Below are 23,109 nucleotides of genomic sequence, written 5' to 3'. Positions count from 1 at the left end.
CTTGATGGGTTTCCTTAACGCTGCGAGGCCGGAGCTTTCCAGTAACGAACGGCACGCGCGTTATCAGAAGGGGCACTCCAAAGGGTGTAAACTGTTCTACGCTGATCACGCGCGTGCCGTTCGTTACTGGAAAGTTCCGGGCTCGCAGCGTTAAAGAAAGGACACGCATCAAGGCAGATGACGATTATCGTTGTGTGGCAGAAAGGGCACGCCAAAGGGTGTAAACTGTTCTTAAGAGTGTGATTTTCCTTCTTCCACGTTTAGAAACAAGACCACCTCAAGAAAAATGCCTCCAGATTTCTCTGACCGCACGGACCTGCCTGCGAAGAACCGTACGCGGTTCTAAGACCCATTGCGTGAGCATTACAATTAAAATAGCCGCAATAATTCGCACACTACACTCTTAGGCAAAGTTACACCTTTTGGTTTGCCCCTTCTGCCACACAACAATAATCGTTATCTGCCTTGATGCGTTTCCTTTCTTTAACGCTGCGAGCCCGGTACATACCAGTAACAAACCGCACGCGCGTTATCAACATAGAACAGTTTACACCCTTTGGAGTGCCCCTTCTGATAACGCGCGTGCCGTTCGTTACTGGAAAATTCCGGGCTCGCAGCGTTAAAGAAAGGAAACGCATCAAGGCAGATAACGATTATTGTTGTGTGGCAGAAGGGGCAAGCCAAAGGGTGTAACTTTGCCAAAGAGTGTATGAAACAAACCAATATTTCTCTCCGATCATGTGCAGCGGAAGAGCGGTGGCGGCATGCTGTAATGGAACGCGGCATTCGCACCAAGCCATCCAACGAATGACATGCCCTCGAAGATTCTCGACACAGCACTGCGCTGTCAATCTCGGAAGCCATGCCTGCACTGGGTTGGTTATTTTCACTTCCGGCAGATGACCCTGGTAGTAATCCTACGTAGGCAGTTCCTCAATTTTGCTTCTTTAAACAAATTTCATGAATAAGAAAAGTGGAAGCCAGTGGAAATTTTAGGATGCTTTGTCTTGGATGCACAGTGGTTGCTTTGGATGCACAGTGGTTTAGCCGAGAAAGTGTAACAGTAGGTCTAAAGATTTATATACAGAAGACAAAGGTATTCAATAGCCTGGCCACAGAGCAAGAATTCGTGATTGGCAGTCAGCCTCTAAATTTTGCGCAAGAACACGTTCATCTTGGTCAATTACCCTCAGGGGATCCCGATCGTAAGAATATTTACAGAATAAAAATGGATTTGAGCGCATGCGGAAGGTATTGCCACATAAGGACCGATAGCCGTCAACGATAGCTTGCCTCTATCGTTGAAAAGGAAAGTGTACAACGATTTTATTGTACCGGTACTAGCATATGGGAGAGAAACTTGGAGGTTAACAAAGAAGCTTGACAAGGACTTAAGGACCGTGCAAGAGCGCTGGAAAAAAAAGTTAGACCTAATGATATAACATAGGAAGGTAGCAGTGTAGGCGATATTCTAGTTGACTTTAGAAGAAACAAATAGAGCTGGCCAGGCCATGTATTGCGCAGGGAAGATATTAGTTACGGAATGGGTGTCTAGGGAAAGGAAGCGCAGTCGAGGACAGCCGATAGTTAGCTAGGTGCTGGGAGGAAATCAGAAAACGTGCAGGCACAATTTGGAGTGAGCTAGAACAAGGCAGGGGTAATTGGAAATCGCTGGGAGAGGCGTTCGTCGGGCTGTGGGCATAAAAATAGTCTGATGATGATTTATATTCATATGGCGCATACATCAGAGCTTCGGTTACCAGTTTTTAAAGGAGCCCTGAAACACCCCTCGAGCTTGATGAAATGAGATAGTCCACGGGTAACATCCGCTGTTGTGAACATCTGAGCCAAGTTCTGCTGTCGTACGCGGTCCGTGGAACTCTCTCGTTTCGAAAACCCCATGATCCTCGCTATTTTCTCTGTGCTCTATTTCGCACACTCGAATACGCGGCTGCTATTGGTCGCTTCGCTCGGCGGCACCGCGGCTGCCGCGAGGTGTCGCCACGAGTCCTGAGGCTAAGCGCACTGGGGCTCTCTGAGGACAGCCGCGTTTGGCTTAGGTTTAGCGCGGTATAGGCACCAAATTGGAAATTTGAACTGCGCGCCAGGGTGACGTCTCCGCCGTAGCCTTCGCAGTGCAAGGTGTTGGAGGAGGAATTAAGGGGAGCACAGCTGAGGTCATGTTTGACTGCCGAAAACTCCGCTTCTGCTGTTCCCCGGCCCTATCGACCTCTACATTGAGGGCCAGAAGATCACGGAAGGCAATAAGACTAGGATCCTAGGTTTTTGGATCCAGAGCAACCTAAAAGCCTCCCGCACCATCCAAACCCTAAGGTCTGCCACCAACCAGATCGCGCGGATTATAAAACAAATTACAAGAAGCCGCAAGGGCATGCGAGAAGAGGACACGCTTCGCCTCGTCCAGGCTCTGGTGATCAGCAGAATAACGTACAGCATGCCGTATCATTACCACTCGCTAAACAAACGCGACCAAGAACAAGTCGATGCCATCATCAGAAGCGCGTACAAAACGGCCCTGGGTCTCCCTGTCATCACCTCAAACGAGAAGTTAGCGACCCTCGGGATCCACAACAACTTCGCTGAGCTGTCGGACTTCGCTTCGCAAAAGGCCAGACTACAGAACACGGCGCCGGGCAGAGCCATCCTCCACCGGACCGGAACGGCAACGGAGCTCCGTGCCCTCGATGGGCAACAATCACTTCAGCCTGAGGTCAGAGGCAAGAACAAGGCGAACCCAATACCGAAGCACATGAGTCATTAACTCCATCAAAGACGACGCAAGGCTCGCGTCGACAGACAGCGCCGACAATTCAAGGGTGACCCGTACGTAACGTACGTGGACGTGGCGGCGTACCCTGTAGGGGGCCTCTTCGCGGTAGCCGCCGTGGACGGTAGAGACAACTCCTTGATCCTCGCGGCCTCCGTAAGGGCAGAGACCCCAGCTGCGGCTGAGACCATAGCCGCGGCGCTGGTAATAAAGCAAGAAGACAGGGTAGGCAGGGAAGTCCATGTCGTTACCGACTCGCAACAGGCCTGCCGTAACTTTACCAACAGACGAACACCGCTGCTGGCGGCTCAGATTCTAGGCCCGAGCCTGCAAGAATACCATCAAATCACGTGGACGCCAGGCCACGCGGGTCTGGAGGGGAACGAAAGGGCGAACGCCCTAGCTCGAGCGCTAATCAACCGAGCGGGGCAAGACCAATCGTCTCATCAATCCCCACCTTTTACCTTCATGCCCCTGCCGTCCAATTACTGCGACCGACTCGAGATCCAGGGACTCAACCGCAGGATTTATCCTCCGCATCACAGAAAGCTCAGTAGTGAAGATGCAGTAGCTCTCCGACTTATTCAGACCAACATATTTCCAAACCTACACAGATACAGTGAAATGCTCCCACATACATATCGCGGCATCTACCCCTGGTGCGGCGACACACGCCCTACACTCTTTCACATCTCGTGGGGGTGCGGAGGCAAACCTCAACACTTAAAGACGCCTAACACGTCATTTGAGCGGTGGGAGGTACAGCTGACCGGCGATACCCTGGCGGGACAAGAAGCTCTCGTCCAGCAAGTACGTCGGGCAGCCATGGTCGAGTCCTGGAATGAAGACACCACCCTCTCGACCTCAAGAGCAACCACCTCGAAGGTCTGAATAAATGATTTTTCTCTCTCTCTCTCTGCGGCAAAGTGGTTCTGAAATAGCCTATCTTCACTACAAATGTCTTTCTCCACTTCGGTAAAAAGTGGTTCAGGGCCCCTTTAATATCCCGGAGCATTGATAGTCCTTGACTGAGGCCATGGCAACTCATCGTGCGAAGAAAATTAGGATGACATTTTATAAAACTTCTCGAAACGTTTTGATGCGATCTCAAAAAAAAAAAAACACGACCACAAGAAAAATGCATCCGCTACTTTTATTGGAGTATTGACGGTGGCCATCTGCTGCCAATCATTTCGCGTAAAGGTGATAGGCCCGTAAAAATTAAGTGTTGTAGAAAAACAAATTTAATGGAACCTTTAGCAACATTTAATGGAAATAAAAAGAACAAAGGGACACAATACTTTTATTAATGGCCTTAATTTTAAAGTGTTGTTTAAATACATTATGGTGGCGTACGTGTCCCACAGACATAGCTGCATCCAGTAAAATTCAAGGTTTAACTCCAAATTCCAGGCAAAATAACGGAGTTTATTTCATTTTTTTGCAGTGGAGCTAGTAACATCGATTACAAATAATGTGCGGAAGTTAAGTAGACGCTGCTGCTTGTTTAACTGGCAAAAACAGTTGTCATGGCACCGTCGCTTGGACGATAATATGGCCTTCATAGGTGCGGACTCTCGCGTCCCTAGCGACTGCATACGACATATTTCCAAATTTATATATGCAGCAGCATTTGTCTTCCTTACGTTTCACGCGAACCACCCATGTTCTCGGAGATTTAACGCAGTGCGATGCTTCTCGCCGACAAATCAAATGTGTGGCAACTTTTCCACCCTCAACCTTCATCCGTCCGACCCTCCGCCCGTCTTGCCTTCGTTTGTATAAGGTGAATGCAACTGTGATCAGCGCAAACGAGCTTTATTACAGTTGGGTTTGGTGGCGCATTGAGCGACGGGTCAACGTCTGTACAGACACGGAGTGCCCCTGTCCTTCCCGAGCGCTTCACCACAGTATCTAAACTTTCACACGCTACAAAACTATAGCGCCCGGCCGGCGTGTGCGTCTGTTAGTTGGCGTTCAAAGACAAGCGCGCCCTTCAACTGATACTGGTAACATTAACAGGGAAAAAAAGGCAAAGTCAGTTGCACGCAGTGAAAGCTGTCAAAACAGCGAAGCTGGTGGTTGTTTTATCAAGTTTGAACACTTGTTTAGCGCGATTTTCATCTCGTTGTCGTCGTTTTGCTAGATTCGAGCATCGGTTCCGGATTGCGCACACTGTTCGTTTGTATGAGGTTGTGATCAAAAAACAGTCTATAAGACACCTTCCAGCTGTGGCCTCACTCACGGTTGAGGAATTCTCTCTTGACAATGACAATAGAGAGTTTTAGAATAAGGGTGCCAAACATTTTGGGGCCCCAAGGAAATAGCGTCGAAACCACTGCGCATGCGCGAGACACAAACTGCGTTTGGGTTTTGCGTCGGGCACGCTATTTCGCTGATTTAGCGGGAGCCTCAAAAGTTTCCCGAAAAGATTTGCGTAAACAAACATGGCGGCACCCATCGAAGCGACGGCTCTATAACCCAGCACCAAACTGGGTTCGATTCGTGGTAACGCGTGAAGTTCGCAAGCTAGGAGAAGTGACTGCGGTTATCGATTTCTTTCAACTAGCGTGTGTTATGATTATTGATTCATTAGACGCCGCTGATTCCGAATTCTATCATGAATATTATGGCTCGTAGGCCTACAAAGCTTAGCTTGGCGGGTGAAGGCACGTATAGTTCATTACTCAAAACTAAGCGCAAATAATTGCTTGCTGCTTACACAATAACCTCTAAATTCTAATTAAACGCGAAGAGACAAAAGTGAAAATTACTATTCTTGTCTTAAAATAATATAATTGATTATTTCTAATAGCTTTTCTTTGACGCCGTTGTGGCGCTGTCAGCGCAAGACGCCATCCGCAAACGCAAAGCCCTATTCTAAAGCTCTTCGCTCCTGCGTGCCCTAACGTTAACACCCGCAAAGCTCTTTGGGGCCCCAAACTATTGGGACCCCTATTCTAAAACTTTCTAATGACAATGACGCTTATTTCCACATCATTACTAATATGGCTGAGATAGTTCAAGTGGCTGAGGAGTTTTATAGAGATTTATGCAGTACCTGTAGCACCCACGACGATAATGTGAGAGAGAATAGTCTAGAGGAATTTGAAATCCCACAAGTAACGCCGGAAGAAGTAAAGAGCGCCTAGGGAGCTATGCAAAGGGGGAAGGCACCTGGGGAGGATCAGGTAACAGTAGATTTGTTGAAGGATGGTGGGAACATTGTTCTAGAAAGACTGGCCACCCTATATACACAATGCCTCATGACCTCGAGCGTACCGGAATCTTGGAAGAACGCTAACATGATCCTAATCCATAAGAAAGCGGACGCCAACGACTTGAAAAATTATAGACCGATCAGCTTACTGTCCGTTGCCTACAAAGTATTTACTAAGGTAATCGCAAATAGAATCAGGAACACCTTAGACTTCTGTAAACCAATGGACCAGGCAGGATTCCGTAAAGGCTACTCAACAATAGACCATATTCACACTATCAATCAGGTGATAGAGAAATGTGCGGAATATAACCAACCCTTATATATAGCTTTCATTGATTATGAAAAAGCGTTTGATTCAGTCGAAACCTCAGCAGTCATGGAGGCATTACGGAATCAGGGTGCAGACGAGCCATATGTAAAAATACTGAAACATATCTATAGCGGCTCCAAAGCCACCGTAGTCCTCCATAAAGAAAGCAACAAAATACCAATAAAGGAAGGCGTCAGACAGGGAGATACGATCTCTCCAATGCTATTCACAGCGTGTTTACAGGAGGTATTCAGAGACCTGCAGTAGGAAGAATTGAGGATAAAAGTTGATGGAGAACACTTTAGTAACTTGCGATTCGCTGATGATATTGCCTTGCTTAGTAACTCAGGAGACCAATTGCAATGCATGCTCACTGACCTGGAGAGGCAAAGCAGAAGAGTGGGTCTAAAAATTATTCTGCAGAAAACTAAAGTAATGTTTAACAGTCTCGGAAGAGAACAGCAGTTTACGATAGGTAGCGAGGCATTGGAAGTGGTAAGGGAATACATCTGCTTAGGACAGGCAGTGACTGCGGATCCGGATCATGAGACGGAAATAATCAGAAAAATAAGAATGGGCTGGGGTACATTTGGCAGGCATTCTCAGATCATGAACAGCAGGTTGCCATTATCCCTCAAGAGAAAAGTGCATAACAGCTGTTTTACCAGTACTCACGTATGGGGCAGAAATCTGGAGGCTTACGAAAAGGGTTCTGCTTAAATTGAGGACGGCGCAACGAGCTATGGAAAGAAGAATGATAGGTGTAACGTTAAGGGATAAGAAGAGAGCAGATTGGGCGAGGGAACAAAAACGAGTTAATAATATCTTAGTTGAAATAAAAAAAACAAAGGAAATGGGCATGGGCGGGACATGTAATGAGGAGGGAAGATAACCGATGGTTATTAAGGGTTACGGACTGGATTCCAAGGGAAGGGAAGCGTAGCAGGGGGCGACAGAAAGTTAGGTGGGCGGATGACATTAAGAAGTTTGCAGTGACCACATGGCCACAATTAGTACATGACCCGGGTAGTTAAAGAAGTATGAGAGAGTCCTTTGCCCTGCAGTGGGCGTAACCAGGCTGATGATGATGACAGTGTAATGATCCGAAGAGGCGTGCGGAAATAGCTGTCATTTCGACAGCTTGATAAAGCTGCAGGCCCACAGTTCATCGGCACCCTCCGTGGGAGAAATCTCTTTGCTTCGACGTCTCTGCTCGGCCTCCTAGTCTCGAAGTTGGGGGTTGCCTGTGCTGGCGCTTGGTTTGGGTTGCCATCTCTTGAAAGGGGAGGAGGGGGGGGGGGGGGTTGGCCTGCTTCCACCGACGCTTGGTTTGCGGTTCCCCTTCTCGATTCTCTGCGGTAGCGGCTTCTCTCCGCTTCTCGCTCTCGAAGCTCGCGATTTGCGCGACGTCGGCGCTGCCGCTCTCGTGCGAGCTCTCGTTGCTGCTCGTGCCGAACGGAATCCACGGGGCGAAAGGGCGCGCGACGGCGGAACTCCTGCTCCTATACCCCTCACCTCCCCCTCCCCCGGCGCGCGCTCTGCCACGACATCCTAGACAAGAAGGCTTGAGTGCTCGGCGAGTGACGTCACGGAGAAGAGACCGGCGGCGCGCTTGGGGATACGGGTTGAATGAAGGGATTGTGGCTTGGTTCACCTAGCAGCAGTATGCTTCCATTGACTACTCCACACTTTTCCTTCAGTCGAAACTGCGGAATGAGCAGCAGAACCCTTACAAAGCATTTATTTAGAGGCACAGATACAAAACAGCTTTGTAAAGTTTGAGCAGGTATTGATGCTAGCAGTTCTTTTATGGCGTCGCGCTTTGTCGTCTTTGGAATGTACTTTGTTTGTGAATTATTATTATTATTATACCCCACACTTCATACCTATTAGTTCAAATGAATTGAATCCATAAAAAATTTTCCCTCTGTATTTTTGTACTTATGGTTCTTATGGCGCGGCGATGATGAATGTAACGCATTCGATAAGCTTCACAATTGCGTATGAACAATTTTATTTATTTATTTATTTCATGCTGCAGACCTAAAACAGGTCCAAGCAGGGTGGTTAAACACAACAATATTACAATGCATTATTCAATCAAGTAAGGTGGTAAGACACAACGGTAATACAATGAGTCAATCAATTGAAACAGGCAACAACGAGTTATTCCAGTCTGTTATAGTGCGGGGAAAAAAAGAAAACTTGAATACATCCGTCCGTGCAAAATAAGGTGTTAGTGAATTCGGATGGTGGTGTCGAGTAAGCCTAGACGTTGTACTGAACAGATACGATGCAGGATTAATTGATAAGTCTCCATTAATAAGCATGGCAAGAAATCGAATTCTTAAGTGTTGCCTTCGCTTCTTAAGGACTTCGATGGCATTAGCACGCATTATTTGTGAGGGGGAATCATAGCGAGAGAATTTAGAATATATAAATCGTACGGCTTTTTTCTGTACCCTTTCGAGACATTTAATATTTTGTTTAGTAAACGGGTCCCAAACAACACATGCATATTCAAGTTTAGGTCTAATTAATGAATAATAAGCAAGCAGTTTTACGTTAGGTGGGGAATTTCCAAGTTTATGTCGCAAAAAATATAATTTGCGCAAGGCTGAAGAACAGATATTATCAATGTGTAAATTCCATGATAAGTTGTTAGTAATTGTGACGCCCAAATACTTATATTTTGTTACTTCCTGCAAGGGCAACGAACGTAACGCGTAACTAAAGGTTAGTGGAGCTCTCTGACGAGTGAAGCGAAGAAAGACCGTCTTTTCAGCGTTAAGCCCCATGTTTCGCACCAATCACTAATGCCAGCTAGAGAAGCATTTAAATCAGTTTGATCGTTGATTGAAGTGATTTCCCTAAAAAGCACACAGTCGTCAGCAAACAACCTAATTTGCACGCTGGGATGGATTGAAGTAGTAATATCATTTATATGGAGTAAAAAGAGCAGTGGCCCTAGGACACTTCCTTGAGGAACTCCCGAGGTGACCGGAAGACAGCCAGACTGTTGCTTATTAATTTCCACGAACTGGCGGCGATTTGTTAGGTAGTTTGTTATCCATGCGATTAATATTTCAGGGAGCTCAAGATGTCTAAGTTTTAGTTTTAGTGCTGGGGACACATGTACTTATTCCAATCTAGATTATGCTTAAAGGAATAATTTCGCTTTCGACGCACTAATTACTGCAGTCCACTAACTTACAACAACTCAAAGAAGTTTAGAAATGAGATATAAAACATTCGTGCAGATATTTACAAGGAAACAGCTGCCTTATTGCGCAGTGTTCCGACTTTTCTCTTCCTTGCCTTAGCATTGGCATCCAATATCTTGTCTTTCATCTTGAAGCAGTAGTTCTTCAATAACATATCCCTGCTACACCACAAAAGGTGCCTTAACACAAATTCACATTTGTGTCCATCCTCGCAGGCGTCGAACTATGAGGAATCATCACTTTCTGTAAACGCACTTTCTATAATTGAGCAATTAACCTTTACGTATTTTTCAAAAGTAGAATAGAATAGAATTTAACTATTTAAACAAGTTCTGAACATCTTACCCTGAAGAGCGCTAATAGAATGAAGTCTGCACGTGGAAGCGCCCTAATCCAGGCACTCTGGGCTTCTTCATCTTGCGGAAACTTGGACATGATTTTTCTGCCCCGATTTGTAATTGCTCCGGCGATTGGGCACGCAGCACTTATTAGGCATATCTTGGCATGACACTCCACATTCCGGGGCAATGAAGACTCGCAGTACACACAATCGCAAGCACAGCACAAGTGCTGGTCACGTCTAGAAAAAAACTGCGTTCGGAAGCATGCAACAGCATGGCCGAGCATGCCGGGACTTGTTTAACGCCGAAGCTATTCAAGGAGCGGCAGGGTTCCTGGAGCTAATCGAATTGTTGCGCCGCCGTCATCCCCTCGGTCTTCTCCGAATAGCCGTGGTTAACCATTGTACATATTCCACGCTTCATTTTCAACACAGGTGCGCTGCTCGTAGCTTCGCAGCACGGAACTTCTATGCAGGCCTCTTTTGCGTGACGTAGCTCCAGGGGAGAGGGTCAGCGAAGGTCTTAAGTTCTCTAGAGGGTGTTGGCTCTGGCCCCTGCCCCCCTGCATGCCACCCAATGGCGAAGGCTCGACTTAGAACAGCTCCGCTGTTAAGAGGAAGCTTTAGCTCGGGCCCAACTGCGACGCGGCTTATTCAAATACATGTAAAACACAAAAAACGTTTTTGTGAGATAACTTCTGGACCGATTTTAGTGAAATTTAGTGTATTTGAGAGAGAAAGTTTAATTATAGTGACTGCTGGAAGCGTAATTTCGATTTAGTGGCTGAATTTCGTTAAAAATATTTTTTAAAAATTTGATGGTTTGAAAAAATGGAAGCATGAAGTTTACAAATTATTAGCTCTGCATCAAAAATGAATATCACGGTTCGGTAAACGGCATCCACTAGACCATTGAAAGCGGACGAATTTGATGTGTCATTTTATATCTTACGTGAATTTGTTACGTTGTGTACAAGGGTTCTGCAAAAGCTGTATTTCGATATTACTAAATTTTTGAGACTCATGTGTAGCATACCAATTTTGTCCGCTTTAGATGTACTATTACATACAATTCACATAATAGTGATATCATTTTTCATTGCGGAGTTACAGAGTTGTAAACTTGATAGTGTCGTCTTCTAGAAATGTTCGATGTTTGCCACTTTTTAATAAAAAAATGACCTAAATCGAAAATTCGAGACAAACTCCCCCAGATTTTAATGTTTTCTTTTAAATGCAACAAGCGTCGTTAATATTGGTGCTGTGGTTACCGGGAAAAATAAATGCTCCTGTTACGTGTATTTAGATAGGAGCACCCTAGCTAAAGCTTGCTCTTAAAAAGGGAAGTACATGCATTGAAACAACATACGGCACTCGTGTGTTTTCGTTTCTATGTCGTTCCCTGCCTTTTTATTCCTACCGAGGTTCCCAGTGTGACGTACCAACTAGCCTGAATCAATGCCACTTCAACTCAGTTGCGCAAGAGCACGCGCCCTTTGCATCGGCACCTTTGTATTGATTGTGAAAGTGTGACCACCGAACATCAATTCCGACGACCACCGATCGCCAACAACAAAAATGGGCGAAGAAGAAAGCTATTTGCTTTAGTAATTGTGCATATCCAACGCACATTTTCGAACCTACGTGAAACGAAGCTTTTGTGAAACGGCTAAATTAGGTGCTACGAAACTGTTCACCTCCTGCAACGCGTTTGACAGCATAGCGATTACGTGCCTGTCCATCAAATCAACAAGATGCGAAAGCCCCCTCACACTTGTCCCCTTCACGTGACCTTAATGAACCACACTACCGCGGATTACAATGTTTCCATGGGCCCATTTTTCATCGCACCAACTCCGGGATCAGCCCAGTATAGCAACGTGGTTCAAGTTCCTGCCAAAGCTGCACAAATAAAGAAGCTTCCTCGAATGCAAACCGGTCAGTACAAAGCGACGAATATAGAAACGTGAGGCATTTATCGATGTTATAATCTGATGTTTCTGATGAATACAGAAACGAGGCATTTATCGATTTTATAAATCGATATCGATAAATCGATATTGATTTATCGATTTAATGAAGCGGCGAGAACACAGCGCTCACGGAGCTCTCCGCACACTGCGCCTTTCGCGCATCGCTTTCAAGATACGGGCCCGCGCGTCTCTTTTCGATGCTACATAAGCGGCGATAATACAGCGCGCGAAGCTATCAGCAGTTGGCACTCTCTGTCTGCATCGCAGATCGCTTTCAAGATACGGTCCGCGCAGCCGTGCTATACGCAGTACCCGCCTAAGTACGTTTGGTCAGGGTTTATAATGGTTCGACGCGGATGGATGAGGCGCTAATGAGCGATAACGGCTTATAATGATCGGAACGTCATCAGCGCACCTGGCGCGGCCACCTGCAGTACTTTACTTGCGTCATCAATGTACTTTGCGCCACCGTCCGCACCAGTTCGTGTCGCCGCAGCGCTGTCGTTTGCAGTGGCCGGATCAAGTTCCATGACATTGATAATGACACCGGGCTGCGTGGAGATGAGCAAGTGGCACAATGCTTACGCATACTTAAACAACTTTCAGAGTAGTTTGTACGTGAATTGTTTTCTGTGGTTTTAGAGCGACCATTTTATTTGTTTTAGGCGACGCCCTGTGCACATTACTTGTGTGATTGCTTCACACGAAAGGCTGTTTCTCATGTGATGTTCTCACTAGCCATTGTTATGCGGTTATGCTGACTCATCGTCAGAGGCTCACATGATGCTGTAAACGTTGTGCAGCGCGAACTCAGCGCAATGGTGCGGCGAAACTGGGCCCTCGAAACCTTATCACTTCATTTAATCACAGCGCTACTGGGCTGTTGTCGTGTCATCACGTCTATACCACGTGTTAACTTTGGTCGGTTACACAGGACTGCCACATTCCAGCCGGGTTATCGCGCGATACGAGTGCACCGCATCTACACATGGTTACAGGCGCGCGTGTGTAGTTCTACATGCGCCGACATTCGCTATACATAAACTGCATTTGAAGGAAAGGACCCATCAAACGCTTATCCGCTGGCGCGCAGAACACGCAGCTAAGTAGCCAACTCGACTAAACCACGAGAGCCATGGTCCTGCTTCCGAGCGTCAGTGCTGAAACGGATTCGTCCTCGGATCACCTAATGGAAATGGTTCGTGACCTACGGGGATACCAGCCTCCCGCTGACACCACCGGAAACGGTGCTGCAAACGTTGTCGGCCGCGATTTTCGGCTCCTGCTGATCCTTCGCTTCCTCCAAGAAATCCAGATAGCCCTGGACATCATGCAGGCCAATCAAGACCTAGCATTGGACCAGCTCAATCAGAAGATTATGTACCTGGAGCGTGTCATGGAAGATGTGGTCCATAGGGATTTCATCGACCGTTAGTTTACGTTGTGCCGCGTCAGCCCATCACCGCTGTCCAAACAGCACCATTGATCACGCATATTCATCATCGCACCATGAATGAGCATCTAGGACAACGGACAGCCCGTGCCCGCTGACATCACTTGCCCTGCTTGGACGGCGTGCAAGGAAAACGCTATACTCGGTGGCGACGCCTATTATACGTCTAGCAAGCTTGTCTACTGGAAAATGCCATACAAGATACGGTCTTCATAGTTTACAGTAACTACAGATATTCCCATAGGTCGTTTGCTCATCCGTACGTTCCACGCCTTTTTTACATGCCTGTTTATCATCGCAGCGCAAACGAACGTCTAGTGCAATATGGCCCGCTCCTTCCGACGCTGATTCCACTGCTTGCACCGTTCCGCCCTACGAGGATTGCCCTACAAGGGTTGAGTGTGATATTCATTCGTGGTACTTAGCCGGTAAGCCTTTGGCGTTCTGCTCACCTCTGACTGACAAAGGCCAGTGCTGTAGGAACAGTGTGATGCTGGCGTCAAGCTTTCTAGCGAAAGCGTTTCTAACGGCTACTTTATTGTTGAGACGTCCCGATAGACGCACTCGGAACCCGTTTGCTGACGTAAGGCCTCCCGGTCTTTAAGCAATGGTTGTAAGATCACTTGAGCACGTTCCTGGAGAAAAAAAAATGGCCTGCTTACGTTAGTGTAATTATTACTATCGATTCCATTGCTTTCCCAGTTCTTGCCATCGTCACCAGCTGACAGTTACTGCCATATAACGTTCTAGTTTCACGGTGCTGCACAAGGGCGATAGAACACGGTGGTTAATGAACGTGGCCTCCAATGCGCAGCTGTACCAGTGAAGTTACGCCCTTTATGTTCACTGGCCCTTGTTCCCGACTGCTGCTGCAAGCTTCATTGCTCGTGAAGGTCAAGAAGCTCTTGGCCTGCTTCAGCTGCATATTAGAAAAGCCATCTCGGTGATTTTTTTTCGACTGCCCTGAACTTGCGCTGTTCGTGTACAACGTTTGTGATATTCAAGAATGACCTGGCGCCTTTATTTAACATGCAATGCCTACGTTGGCTTGTCCGCCTCTTCTCAATCCTCGGGGCGCTGGCACTATATCTGCCCATTTCTGTACCCTCTTGGCACATGTCTGTGCAGCACTTGTTTATTGTCATATTGTTTTGGCGCTTTCCAAAGCACAACGTCTCTTCTTAACCTTGCAAAGCCCAACGTATCATTTTTGATAGGCTGAATTTGATTCCTGAAAAATTATTTAGTGCTGTAAGCCATATGTACAGCCCATACCAACGTTTTTGATATTCTGCAGGGAGTGTTCAGCGGTAAATAATTCAGCGAATGAATTGCTATATAAGTAATTACTATGCTCATTTATTTATTACTCAGTTATCCTTTCGCTGTTTTGTTCATGCCAGTGTACTCTCCGTGGCCAGAAATACCTGTGAGCAAGTTGTTTTCATTTTCTTTGATGGACGGAATGGTGTTCAGGCTTTCTGGGGTTTACAAAAGTAATAAAGAGGCTTCACGAGCCACACTTCCGTTTGAAGCTGGTTTTTCAAAAAACAATTTCACGTTCACATTTTGTCAAGTTCTCGGCACTCGCTGTAGTAACTCTGCGGCTTGCCGTGCATGCGTGCCCTGTACATAAACGTGATTCGAAAGAAAAGCGTAACCTACGGCATGAAAATTCTTTACTGTGATCATCATTTGCCAACTAGTAAGCAGGCTCGATTACTCCTGCCACTGCGTCGAAGCTCGTGACACCAGAGGCGCGCCGGTAGGAGCCATGGAAGCCAATCGCAAGATTTAGCGTAGCGCTGCCGACTTACCGATACTGGCTGCCACGACTGCACATGCGCTGAATTTACCGGTGTACATTATAGTTTACCACAGCGGTTCCCGTCCGTTACAGCGAATAAACAGTAACCGGTACATATAGCAGCCGTAGGAGGCAAAGTGGTATGTCGCACGGTGGCTGCAACATAAGGTCAGCCCGGTAGCCATTGCACCTTCTTCAAGAAGTAGGAGCGGTAGTTAAAGGCTTAAAAACGGGCAACACTGCTAAACTATGGTTCTTCGTCCGGATTTCAAGTGGAATGCCAGTTGCGCGAATTTGTTTGCTAATTGACGCTGCTGATTCCCTACTTGTTCCTGTTGCCACTGTTTCGGTTCACTTGCTCGTTGCAGGTTTCTTATAGGTTGGTAGTTTGAAATTTCTGATATTCATAACATAGTGTTCGTTTATGTTTCATATTATGAGATAGTAATTATATGGACACTCCAAGAGTATTTTCAGGCGTCAGCGTAGGCGTCGCCGTGTTGTTCCGTATAAAGTACAAGGGCGACAACACGGTCGCTGCGAGCCCTACGATGCATGTGCGAGGGGAGCCGACAATCGCGGTTCGATCTCGCCTGCGAGAAAGAGACGAAAGCGGCGAGAAAGCGCGCCGTCATGCGTGAGGCGCCCAACGTTGCGATGCACTGGAGGGAAGGGAGAGGGAGCGGAGCTGCGTTGCGCACGGTCGCGCGGCCGTATCTTGAGAGCGATCTGTGTTGGGGGCATAGTCTATAGGTGCGTCGGCGGCGCGTAGCTTTGTGTGCGCTGCGTGTTCTCGGCGCTCACTTTACGTTGAAGCGGTAGACAGCACGAGTACCATTTCGCTCGCTTCTGCTGCCGCGTTTCTTCAAGCCAGCGTTTTGACAGTTCCCGCGGTCATCCAGTGAGATGTGTTCATTAATTAAGAGAAACGAGACATCCACCTAATCGTAGCCATTGCACTCCGGGAGGCCGAGCGCGCCTGGCCGGTCCGCTGTAGCTTGAAAGCCATCTGCGACGCATACAGAGTCTGCGCTGCGCTGTGTTTTCGCAACTTCGTTTGCGTTGATGCGAGCGGCAGCACGAAGGTCAATTCGCTCGCTGCTGCTACCGCGTTTCCCAACTGCAGTGTTTTGAGAGTGAGCTTCTACGGTCCTCAACTTAAATGTGCTCCTGTTTCCTTGTGTGCGTGTGACAACGTGATTGTTGATTTATTTAGTATGCCTAAATTTATAAGTTTATACGGCCGAAACAAGTACTATCCTTACTTCCTATAGCTGTCAACTGATTTTTTTCTTTTATTGCGATAAAGACTTGCCCATAAGGCATAACTCATTTGCTATCGCAATCTATGCTTCGGCTTTCGGGCGAAACTGCGTCTTTCTTTATTTGGTGCTGCTTGCGGCGTTCAGAAGACGGGTTGCTTTCAAGTATGCTCTGCTCAAAGTTTGGCCTCCTGTGCGGACATGCTTCTACAAGCTGGCAGCAGCTCCCATAATCTTAGTGTATAGGCTTGTCGTGAACATTTTCGACAAACATGCAAGTAGCGAAAGGGCCGGTATTTTCTTTCCATATCGCAGTAATCACTGTCATGATAGTACTACGTAGTGAGAACGAAATGGCGGGGGTATATTGTTTATATTGTTGTATTATTGAACGCGTTTCAAGAAAAGCACGTGCGATCAAAAGCAATTTAAAGGTTCACGTGATTTTACAAATCTGTCGTTACACCCATTCAGGCATCGAACTTCTGCCTCAAACTCTTATGCCGGCTGCACGAACTGTTGTAACTACAACAATATATATTTAAATCTGCGCACGATTATCCACTAGCGCTGCGCCATGTCGTCTGCTACCGAGAGCTTGTACGATGCCTGCACTTCCATAGTAGCGAGTGCAAAAGATCCGTGAACTCGTGCAGAACATGAATTGCACGAAGTAACATCGAAGAGCGCGGGGCAAGCGGCGCGCCCTGCACCGTAAAATCGAGGACAAAAGCACTGCACTTCCGGAACTAGTGCAGAAACGGCAGCCAAATAGAAGAGGCCATATGCATCTTTTGTTTCGTCGCACCTGCATGTTATCTATGAAGGTATTTCATTGCAGTCTATGCATTCACGAAATTTTATCGCCGGGAACCTTTGAAATTACCGTAAGTAGTGTTGCTTTGCAATAATACTAACATAAACTCGCTACATTATGCAGAGGCAGGAACCGAGACTATAGGTAATTTGCAGGGTGTAGACATGTGCGGCGAACAGCGAAGGCTAAATGAACCGAACCAAAAGTCCAGTGAAGCCACTGGCTGTGGAAAAGGTTGCGCCTACATCTTGTTTCTTGTGTAGAGAGCGGTTTGTAAGTTGTTGAAGAACGGTTTACCGAGAGAATTCCTTCCAAGGACAAGACGCTCAGGCGAAGCAAATGTCGGCACCTTGTAACGTCACATTTGCCTTAGATCGGCGGGCAATATTGTACACGCTGGAACACCTGTGCATGAATACATGCACATGTGAAAATTGATACGCTTGCGAACAGAAGCGGTTAACCACGCAAGGTACACCTTGTCACACCATATTGTTGCATGTACCATGAAAAGTTTTGATTTTTGTTTAATTTGACTGATTGTCAGTAGCACTGGGTTTGCCCAGTGGTCGCCTCGTAATAGAACTCCGTGTTGATCACAGCTCAATCATGTAGAAGTTGTCGCCGTTGTAGTTGGGTTTCGAGTTTCCGTAGCGGATCTTGCGGCGGTCAACTGGAGAGGTGTTCCACTGGTCGTACACCTGAAAAAGTAGGGGTGATCTAGCAAAGGTTGTAACTTTAGAGATCGAGAGAAAGAAAGTGAGCGAGAAAACGTTTGCTGGCAATCTCCTGTGCAGGCTCATGCACACGCACGCGGCAACGTACGTGAGCTCTCAAAAGCTCATCAAGGATCGTGGTTAAGCCTGCAGCACATTTTAATTGATCGCCGCAAGTGTACGCGAGGATACGAATCAAAGCGAAATTTTCCAACAGCCGAGTGGGCGTTGTGTGTATACTGAGGATCCATAAAGTACGTTCTGTAAGATCGTGAAGCCCCTATTTATTCGGGGAATTTGCAATTATCTTTGGTACAGCGGGTTGACCAACCTGTGAAGTGCGCTCTCAAAGTTTCAGTTTGCCTCCACGCAAACTTCATTAGGCTCGAACAATTTCGGTGAAGAATTCATCATCGTCTGATGATTGCATTTTCAAATTCCTGCCGGCTTTCAGGATTTCGCTCTAGTCTGGTGCTGTCATTCACGTACACCTACTCAGAGTCTAAATAGATGTGCTAATGTGTTCAGTAGCTTACCCAAATGCCATCCGAAGCGCAGGATTCGAAGATCGCTGCGTGTCCCCTGTACTTGTTGCCGTCCAGAAAAGTGGCGATGGCAGACCAGCGCGGCACGCTGTTGCAGTTGCTGCGGACGTGCTTGCCGCGGCGCCAGCTGTGAGTGGTATACTGGCGAAGGCCCGTGCATTTCTCCTTGACCAGTGCCACGCACTCCTTCCCGTCTACGCCGATCACCCAGTTGCCCTTGAAAGGTGCAGGATTGGCGCAACCGATCGCCTGGCTGGCTGCACGTGAGTAGGCAATAAGGACTCGTCATGGCATTCTACGACTTATCACAGCACGTGATAATGTTCCGGCCTCCTTGTGTTTCGCACAGTGCGGTCACGGCAACCAAGGATCGCCATAAGCCGGTGAATTAGGGGCAAAACAACGTTAAATCTGCTGTGCCTTGGGCATCGAGAACGCCCAGTCGTCGGCACTGAATTCGTCGAATTGCGCTGAAGATGTGTGGACTTTATTACCTAAAACGAACGCGGCGGCCGAGCTTTGACTTCGTTTCGAGAAACTGTGAGCAATTTAATCCAGAAGTCATTGTAGTAGAAGCACTACATATTATACTCGCGGATAACCTTCTGTGGCAATGAAGGAGTTGTTACGGAGGCGAAGAGCGCAATGGTAAGAGTGTTCCCGACAAAAGACCCACATTCTCGCTTGCGTTAGTTTAAGCCAGGGCGGAGAAAACAATGCCATTATTTATAAGACTAAAATGAGAGAAAATAGACAACTGAGCGTTAAATTTGACCTATTTTGCTGCTTTTCTATTTCGCGTTTGGGCAAATCCGGAAATAGCGCACGTTGAAGCTGCGCTAATTCAGTATCTGTTCCACGAAACCAAAACAGCTGTCAACCGGTGCCGGAATACGCGGCGCAGTAAGAAATGTGCAGAAGCTCCGCCCTGTAGCTTTCTCTTCATTGCCGCAGAAAGTTGTTCGGAGTATAGTTGCAAAGTAGCTACATAATTGCATGCAGCGGGATACGGTTAACTCAACTCTTTGTTTCACAAACACAGTAAATGACTGTCAAGCCGAACGCAACGCGCCGAACGAGCTGGCGCGAAACCAGCTCTGACGTAAACAGTGTTCGGCGGACTGAACAGCGAGCGGGCTGGCGACGGAGGGCCAGGAACGCTGCAGCGAGAGTCAGTGGCTAAATTTGTGAAACAGCTAGAGACCGCTTGAAACGCACCGTACTTGCGCATTCCTTCGGCTTGATGTATAGCCGTCAAAAGGGACAGAGCGGGCCTGGCTACTGGAATGGTGTTCGCCGCCGGTGGTTTGTAAGGCATAGTTCTGTGGGGGTCATAACCTCCGAGCGACGGCGTTCACTTAACTCGATGCGGAAGAAGTGAATTCTCAGAAATGCGCCCTATGGTGCTGCCAACTGTTCATAGCGACAAAAAATTCCAAGTGTGAACCCAAAGAGCCTGTGTAAGGCCACTTGTGAGAACGAACAGCTTCAGCATAGCAGGTGTGGATTTCACGCCGATCTATGTCTGCGGGCCCGAACGAAGGCGGGAGGGAACGGTGACCTACAACAACTAATGATTGCTGCAGTCTTGACATGGGAGAGATTGGTGCTAATATCAAGACCAATGAACAACTCCCAGGAAAGGCTGCGGCCAAACTCAAGACAAATGGACAGCTGCTGGAAAAGAGTACTGACAAATTCCAGACCAATGGTCAGTTTCTGGGAAAGGAGAACTGTGAGTAGATTGGACATCACTGCGCACTGTAACAAGAAATGATATTTAAGGATAGTATCCAACTTTTGTGCGAAGCGAGAGAATACAGATCTGACAAATTTCCATTGCTTGTCTGGAGAAGTCTTCTGGTTAAAGCCGAGAGTTGGAGAAGAAGAGAATCAGTGTTGCGAATAGGAATATCGCAACGTAGTGTTACGTTTCGCCTACGACGCGCGGTTTAGCCGGCGCGATTGCAACAAAGCGGCAGACATTTTGGCCCGTTCGGCGTCGCCGCTACGCTCCCCGCCAGGCGTTTCCAGGCGTTTCCAGGCGTTTCCAGGCGTTTCCAGGCATGTTCCGATGCCACGTGTCTTCATGTGCGTGTGTGAGTGTATGTGCCATTGTGCCCGACCGGCGGCGATGCGACAGCAGGGGGTCACCTTCTCCTCCCAGTCATTGTGCCCGACCAGAGGCGCTACGAGAGCCGAGGTTACCTTCTCCTTCCAGTCACTGTGCCCGACCAGAGGCGCTACGAGAGCCGAAGTTACCTTCTCCTCCCAGTCTTTGTGCCCGACCGGCGGCGCTACGACAGTGTGCGTCACCTTAGCCCATTGTACAATCACGTGCTCGTCTATTGAGGGGTTCCTTCTTGCCCTCAACTGCGAGAGTATAAAAACAGCTGCCCCCGGACGACAAAAAGAGGGCTCCGATTTCTTCTGTTGAGTAAAGTGCTCTCCCGTCTCTCTACTTCGGTCAACCTGACCGCCAACTCTTTGCGATGTTAAAATAAACAAGTTGTTTTGTTGTTACCAGTCGACTCATGCTTTGCCGGGACCTTCGGATGCTTCCAGTTGTACCCCAGGCCGCCAGGCCAACGCTACCCTTGGGGCTTGCGACCCAGGTGCAACAACGGGCGTCAGCGCCGAGTTCCCAACCGATCGCACCAGCGGTGCGACCACAACAACTCGCGCCATCGGTGCGATCCAAATAGTAGGTTGAATTACGCATAAGATCACCTAATAACAGTAACATCAAGCCTCCTTACACAGAGGCAAGAAGTATCCGCCTGTTGCCTTTGTATTTATCGAGGTACTTTGCTGAACAACCAATACAGATGTTTACTGTTGCGTTAGAAGCTGCTGCATTTAGTTTACACTGAGTTGGTAGCGGACCAACAGAAGAAAATCCCGTCTTCGCTCCCCTGTGGCCTCGGTAGCTCTCGTTTCATGAAATAAAGTTCGAAAATTAAAGTCACAGAATAAGCATATTACATGAATATAACGGGGTCGGTAGAGTTTCTGCATAGTAGGGTAGTGAAGGTTTTAAGCCCAACATAAGATGTGAAGTTCGAATATAGAAGGAAAAAGTACGTTGAACTCGATACCTATGAAAGGGCATGCTCCAAACCGCTTTTTCAGCGAAGCTGTAAACTAGCCTAGCCTAGCTAGACTAGACTAGCCGATTCGTCCATCCGTCTGTCGTCTGTACGCCGAAAACTCCTACGGTGCAAACCCATGCGCATGCACGAAAAAAAAAGGGAGAAGAGCGACGCGCGATTGGGGTGGCGCCAGTTGTGACGCAGGTGCTCTCCGTAGCAGCCGAGCGTGCACGCAGCAGTTTCCGAAATGGGTAGGCCACGCGTCATACGTACTCCTGATGAGCAGGCAGCTTTCGATCAGCAACGCCGCGAGCAGAACCGGGAACGCGATCGTCTACGCCGTGCCGATGCTGCAGCCTGGGCACATGAACAGGCTCGTTCAGCCGAGCGCAAGCACCAACTGCGTACCGAGGATCCGGCAGCCTATCAGGCCGTCGTTTAATGAACCGTGATGATTAGCCCAGTGATAAACGCCGGGGCCGCACGTTCAAGCTTTGCTGGTTAACCATCTGTGCGGAGTTCTTGGGCGGTGATATTTGCGTACTAACGGCAATGGCGAGAAAGAGATGAATGCCGATACGCAAGGAAGGAGAAAAAAAAGTCAATAAAATAAATTCAGTGACGAATGGTGAAGTCACAAAGACAATGGCGAGCTCCAAGGAGCGGAGCACGTGAGGACAGACGCTGGGATGCGTGCCTGGCTCTGAAATATTGACTTCATTTGTTCAGACTATTCGGAAATCTAATTGAAACCAACATTTTCGAGCCGACGTCGGTAAACAAAAGCGTTTGGCTTTTATGGCAACACTGCGAGCAGACAGTTCCATTAGCATAACTTACAGAAGAAAAGCACATCAGCGAACGCATCAAATGTCATGAGTTACGTGCAGAACGTAAGGGAGTGAACTGCGAGTGGAATAATAGACCGTGACAGATGCTAAAGAACTGTTGAACTCACCAACCGCCATGCCGAGTACCAGAAGAGCCGCGGTTATAACGGCGCCTTTCATCGTGGAGTTTTCGCACGTGCCGCAGTAGAGCTCGCCTGGAAGAATGAGCTCATTGAATGCCTGAGCGAGTGCTTAATAGGCCAGGCTTATCGTGGCGGGTTTTTTCTGAGTTACGGGCGCGCCGGGGGGCGTATTTTCCAAAGCGAGGCGTGTATTATTCGCAGCGCAGGCATCTTCCCTCTCTCACGTTCAGGTACCACCGACCGATATAGAGATGGAAAGCATAGGAGAGGGTTGGGCACTGATATAGTGCAGGGAAAACAATGAAGACAGATATGACTTTGTTGTTGTGCCGGAAACAAAGAAATGAACAAGTGGAGGAGTGCTCTGCACGTGTGCTTGCGTGCCCATGACGAATTCTGCAGGAACGCGCTGCCAGTATCGGCGGAGGATTTGCCGCATGCACGAAAGAAATGCTTGACTGCTCTACGAATCAATATTCGCCTAGTGAATATGATAATTTCTCAGCGAGTTACGGTGAAAAGCCTGGTCTATGGCGCTTTTCTTTCTTTCCCCTTATTTCTTTTCTTCCCCTCTGTGAAACTTGTT

General features: G+C 47.7%; 1 protein-coding gene across 1 annotated transcript; it reads right to left on the bottom strand.

Annotated features, from left to right (window-relative positions):
* Positions 1 to 17,706: 17,706 nt before the first annotated feature.
* LOC142572408 (domesticated amidase effector 2-like) lies at positions 17,707 to 22,623 on the bottom strand. Its single transcript, XM_075681501.1, has 3 exons — positions 22,509 to 22,623; positions 18,450 to 18,715; positions 17,707 to 17,898 (listed from the first exon to the last, which is right to left on the bottom strand). Exons 1-3 carry the CDS (start codon positions 22,558 to 22,560, stop codon positions 17,794 to 17,796), a joined length of 423 nt encoding a protein of 140 aa, XP_075537616.1. The 5' UTR covers positions 22,561 to 22,623; the 3' UTR covers positions 17,707 to 17,793.
* Between the last annotated feature and the right edge of the window lie 486 nt (positions 22,624 to 23,109).

This window comes from Dermacentor variabilis, chromosome 2, assembly GCF_050947875.1.
Source record: "Dermacentor variabilis isolate Ectoservices chromosome 2, ASM5094787v1, whole genome shotgun sequence".
NCBI lineage: Eukaryota > Metazoa > Arthropoda > Arachnida > Ixodida > Ixodidae > Dermacentor > Dermacentor variabilis.
Note: the sequence above shows the minus strand (reverse complement) of the source record. Positions and strands in the feature narration are given on the sequence as shown.